The following is a 5,547-nucleotide window of genomic DNA, read 5'->3' as shown; positions in this document are numbered from 1 at the left end:
CACAGAACGATAATTGTTAATTACAATCGTTATTGCAGCCCTCAGCTATTGCTCACTCCTGAGTGATTACACCTAGCAAATGACCGAACGATGTGTACATACACCAAAAGATTAGCGGACGATTAACAATGATTTTAGGGTCAGCTCAGAAGATGCGATCAACAACACACAAACGACTTTTCATTAGTCCTTTGATGGCTTGCCAGCATAGTCACATAAAGATTAAGGTGTGTTTACACGTACAGGATCTGCAGCAGATTTTATGGCACTGATTTGAAGCTGCGGAGATGCTTTGCATCTGCAAATTAAAATCTGCTGCAGATCCTGTATGTGTGAACGCACCCTTAATTCGAATCATATAATGATTTTTTGCACGATAATCACCATGTGTAATTAGGAAAGTGCTGAGTATCCAGCTGCAGCCCTCAAGCTACTGTGACACTACTGACTACATCTAGAGTGCTACAACACCCACCCCTATACAATATCTCCCCTTTACAGTGTTTTCTGCAATTTTGGGAAGTGCTGTTCATAAGTCCAGTCTTTGGACCAATAAAGGTGCACATTGCAATAGCAATCAAAACAAAGATGTGATGTCTTGTTCCGGAATGGACTTTCTTCAAACACGGATTGTTTAACAAGCAGAAATCAGAGAAGCAGTAAGCACAGGTGACATTTTTCTTTCGATTATCATTTCAAATAAACTTAAATTTCTACCGCTCCTTCTCAGTGTGAAGCAATTTTCTGAGTTACATATTGGAGTTTGGACCCTTTCTCTGGCACCTTTCCTGGGGTAACACCAGTGGTGAACTACTCATACCTACTAACCTCTGTGTATGTCTTAGGTGTGCCCTAACTATAGGGTTCCTGCTTGGTAAGCATATGAAGCTCGCTCAGCTCCTGTGCAATACAGCATTTCCCCAGGCACATCCACTATACATGTATGACAGATTTCGCCAAGGCACAAAATGAAGATGTAGCGAACATTAACTACACTAATAAGTAGGAACAACATGTTAAACACTGCAGGGGAGTTTATAATAAATGGGGCCAATACCACAACCATTTCTAGTGAATCTCCTTATAATATCAGAGGATCTTCAGATGGGTTGCAGATAATGCAATTGGTCCCAAAATTGGAAGAAAGTAAAATCCTTTTGGAGTTTACTTTGACTTTATTTTTAACAAAAAAAACAGCATTTTTAGGCTTTATTCACACAATACTGTTTTTTCAGCCAAATTTTTGGAAGGCCATAATTTTTAGTTGAAAATGTAGCAATTATGGACATTATTTTCTAAATATAGCCATATTTTAGCTTTAATATGATGGCCATCCAAAATATGGCCAAAAACAAACATTATGGGGGAGATTTATCAAAGATGGTGTAAAGTGAAACTGGCCCAGTTGCCCCTGGCAACCAATCAATTTCCACCTTTCATTCCTTACAGACTCTTTGGAAAATGATTGGTTGATTGGTTGCTAGGGGCAACTGAGCCAGTTTCACTTTACACCATCTTTGATAAATCTCCCTCATTGTGTAAACATAGCCTTGTGGTTAAAGAAGCACTCCACTTTTTTGGGGCTCCCCGGCTGCAGGTTCCTTCAATAAACTCACCCATGGTGATCGCTTTCCCATGACACAGTCTCATTCCAGTGCCACAAGGTCATTTAAATCCCAGTGACGTCCATGTGATCACTTCTCCAGCTATTCCACATCTAAAGAGGCCAAAAGTCAGTGTCTTCAATGCATCTCTATGAAAGTGCTTTCATAGAGATGCATTCAAGAAACTGACTTCTGGCCAGGGAGAAAAGAGGGGGCAAGGAGAAGTGACATTGGCACCAGCTATGTCAGCAATGCTTCAAAAAATCTGTAAAAAAAATTGTCCATGCAAAACAAAGAAATCAACTAGAAAGTGTAAAATCAGCAGATCTTTAACACAATTTGTTTATCCAAAATAAATAAAAAAAAAACATGTTTTTCTAATGGTTACAAAAAAAGTGTTACAAACTTTGTGTTATTACATTCAAGAATATTACACACATTAATGATAACACCAAAGTGACATTAACATTGAACATACACATGTCCTGTATAGATTGGGGCACAAGAAACCCTATTTTATAGATTAATGCTGAACTTTTTATAAATGCAGCTGTTAAAGGGGAGGGTGAAGAAGATGTATTATTACTCTCCTAAAGTTTCTGTTTTCAGGAGAATTTGGAGTTCCCAACAGACCGATATATGTATTATTGGTCTAATATTGATATGATACAGCTTTTAGAAGCTATGCTAGTGATAACACTACATTGTGGAATCACCAGTTGAGGAATTTTCTTCTGTATCTTAGTTAGTTCCTTCAAGATGATGGTTAGAAAGGGAAAGGCTGCAGTGACACACAGGAGTCCCAATATATACCTATATAGTAAAGTTTTATGTGAGTACTTAAGGCAGGGAGATGAGAAAGTTTAGCAGGTTACCCTCAGGCACTATAGATGAGAGCTGAGCCCTGCTAGAATGGATGGTAATGTGTGCAGCAGCACATCCTCCTCTGCTGCCACCACTTGACATTGGCACAGGGTCAGCAGCATCTTGGTGCTCTGGTGTTGAGGTGCTGGGCCCCTGTGTCACCTCTGTCCGCCTCATCACTTGTCCTTCAAGGGCCACGTGGATTAACAAAGTTGCTGCTCCCCCCTCCCCGTCAGCCCCCAGCCCCACACAGGGATTTGTGCGGTGTCAGCGCCGTCTCGCCTGGGTGATCAGCCCTCCCTCCCCATTCTCTGCGCCTCTAATCCCTGAATGCACTGGCCTGATAAGTGATCGCTTTATAAGCGCAGCCCGGGTGGGAGATGAGATACAGAACCTAGTGCACACGCTGCAGCATGGACATCGGGCTGATGGGGACACCTGCCAGGATCTCTCTCGGTGGAGCTGCCAAAGGCAAGGAGCGCAGAGTGAGTGCAGACCCCAGTGACAGCTCCCTTATTACTATATATATATCTAATGCCTCATTCCCCCTATACCGGATACTTATATATATGTGTCACTTGTTTCTTTCCAGAGGACCCCTGTGTCCCACAAAGTCATAGAAAAGAGGAGAAGAGACAGGATCAACCGCTGCCTTAGTGAACTGGGAAAGACTGTGCCCATGGCCCTGGCCAAGCAGGTAAGAGACCAGTCTTGCTGTGTCCTGCCCATCTTATCTATCTATGCATATCCACCTATTTCCTCTATCTGATCCATACACCAATCATTGATAAAGGTCTCTGTGACACTTCTCAAGTAGCCCTTTAAATGTGGCCATAGACAATCTACCCAATTTAGGGTCAGTTTTGACTATTATTGGTAGTACACTGCAAGGTTCAGAGTCTCAGAATTTTACGCCTATGCATCTGTATAAACTAAATGTAATTATCATCTGCAGAATTCTGGCAAATTGGAAAAAGCAGAAATTTTGGAAATGACGGTCCAGTACCTTAGAGCCTTACATGCTGCTGATTTCCCAAGGGGAAGAGATAAAGGTGAGATATGGCTTTTGTATTGTAGATAAATGAATTGCTTCTTTGTTTCTATTGCAGTCTTGATCATTTATGGACAGTATGCTTAGTCCGTCATGGTTGGTGTATTTCTGCACTCCCTCACTCCTTCTGTACTCCGTCCCTCTTTTAATAACTTTTCCCACTGAACATTTCTTTACAGTCAGGCTTTGTTTTCTGGGTGGCTTATAATGGCTCATTCCTATATACCCGGCCATCTGGCTCACTTTCCCTCCAGCGTGGTAGAAAACCAAAATAGGGAAACTGATGTTAGAACTAATCATGTCAGTGGAGTTCTGGCATCCCATGTATCATCTGTAACACCAGGCTGGTGGAGATGCCAGATAGGACATATCTTGCAGGCTTTTCCTATCTGGCTCTGAACTTTTTACTAAAAAAAAAAGTATGAAAAAAAACAGGTGATAATGCATGCATTTTTTGCATCAGGTGTGCTAAGTTTAGATGTTCCAGACATGTGAACCCAGTCTAAATAGATGTTTATACCACCCCTTAACAGTACCTTCGTATGTGCCTTGCTTATGAACATCTGTGTTTTCCTGTCATCTCTGCCCCACACTAATTTCTACTTTTGCCCTTCAACAGATCTTCTCTCTGAATTTGCCAATTATTTCCATTATGGCTATCACGAATGCATGAAAAACCTGGTCCACTACTTGACCACAGTAGAAAGAATGGAAACCAAAGACACCAAATATGCCCGAATTGTTGCCTTTCTTCAGTCTAAGGCTCATTTGACCGCGGAGCCCCTTTTCAGCTCACTGCAGGAAGTGGACATGTCTTACCAGCTCCATTCTTCTCCACCTGATTATCCAAGTCCTGGAGACTCCTCATATACGCCAAGTCCAGGTGGATCATTTTCCTGGCACAGCACTAACAGGAGCCCAACATTAAACTATCTCACAAGCCCAACCAGCATGCCTCTTCCATGCACACCACCACAGCAAACTCAGCATTGTAGCTTCCTATCCCCCATGCAAAGTCTCGACAGACATTATCTCAACCTTTTAGGACATTCCCATGCCAATAGTTTCAGCATGCACAGTGCACAGCATCCTGCTGTCCTGTGAAACTCTATACTAAAGACTTGTGGGTAGCAAAAATTATCCTTAAATACATGGTCCTGTCCTCAACAACCAATCAGATTTTTGTTTTGATTTTGAAACCTGCACTATTGATATAACAGCGAGAATCTGATTGGTTGTTGTAGGCCCCAATTCTTTAGTACAATTACCACCTCATTATACAGAATGTTATGACCTTGTGTTGTATTTTAGCACTGGTATTGCAGCCTTCATTGCTTCCGATGAGCTGCCTTGAGTAAACCAAGCTGCCTTTTCTCAGCCGTGAATTATATGTTTATTGTTAGTGGGTTGAACAATGTGCCCATTTTCAATATGTAGTTACCTCAAAATGTCCTGAAGAAGAAAATGAAAGTATAATGACTCTTAATGATCTGACAGAACTTTGTGCCTGCACCACCCCACAGAGACCGCTCTGCTCCCTGGGATGAGCCCTTTGTCACGCTGCTCAGCAGCAAGCTGCAAGGGTCAAAATCGCCATTATTATGTAAATACTTGTAAATTGTAATGTGGTCATTAATTTATTGAAATGCAAAACTTTTTCTCCTGTCAAAGCCTTTTGAGCTTTACAAAGTTAGATATATTTATACTGTAAATTTGTAATAAAAGTTTGTGCACTCCATGTGTGTTGCTTGTTTAGATTTTATTGTGTTGAAAAAGTTAAAGTTTTATAAACTTGCAGCAGAACTATTGTGATGGATAAAGCCCCAAACTCACTTTGATATTACAGGAAATAACACTGTGTACAGTCTTTATGTAAAAATACAGGAGGTGGGGGGCATAACATTTGTGCACTGGGAGCAGCTGCATAGGGGCCCTGCTGATAAAGGGGTTACTGTTACTTTAAAAGAAAAAAATTTCTGTTGCCTGTTAGAATGCACATAAGATATGACAGACATAATTTCAATCTAT

At 41.2% G+C, this 5,547-nt stretch overlaps 1 protein-coding gene across 1 annotated transcript; it reads left to right on the top strand.

Annotated features, from left to right (window-relative positions):
* Positions 1-2,726: 2,726 nt before the first annotated feature.
* On the top strand, positions 2,727-5,141 carry HELT (helt bHLH transcription factor). Its single transcript, XM_069976560.1, has 4 exons — positions 2,727-2,953; positions 3,061-3,165; positions 3,424-3,520; positions 4,139-5,141. The coding sequence occupies exons 1-4, from the start codon at positions 2,882-2,884 to the stop codon at positions 4,621-4,623; spliced, it is 759 nt and encodes a 252-aa protein (XP_069832661.1). The 5' UTR covers positions 2,727-2,881; the 3' UTR covers positions 4,624-5,141.
* The last annotated feature ends 406 nt before the right edge of the window (positions 5,142-5,547 follow it).

Source organism: Dendropsophus ebraccatus, chromosome 7 (assembly GCF_027789765.1).
Source record: "Dendropsophus ebraccatus isolate aDenEbr1 chromosome 7, aDenEbr1.pat, whole genome shotgun sequence".
Lineage (NCBI taxonomy): Eukaryota > Metazoa > Chordata > Amphibia > Anura > Hylidae > Dendropsophus > Dendropsophus ebraccatus.
This window is presented reverse-complemented; position numbering and strand designations above follow the sequence as displayed.

What these genes read in the sequence shown, in the direction of transcription:
- HELT (XM_069976560.1), top strand. Translation starts at nt 2,882, where the DNA reads ATGGACATCGGGCTGATGGGGACACCTGCCAGGATCTCTCTCGGTGGA. An exon ending in CCATGGCCCTGGCCAAGCAG is followed by an intron (nt 3,166 to 3,423) that starts GTAAGAGACCAG and finishes TATCATCTGCAG; the next exon opens with AATTCTGGCAAATTGGAAAA. An exon ending in CCCAAGGGGAAGAGATAAAG is followed by an intron (nt 3,521 to 4,138) that starts GTGAGATATGGC and finishes GCCCTTCAACAG; the next exon opens with ATCTTCTCTCTGAATTTGCC.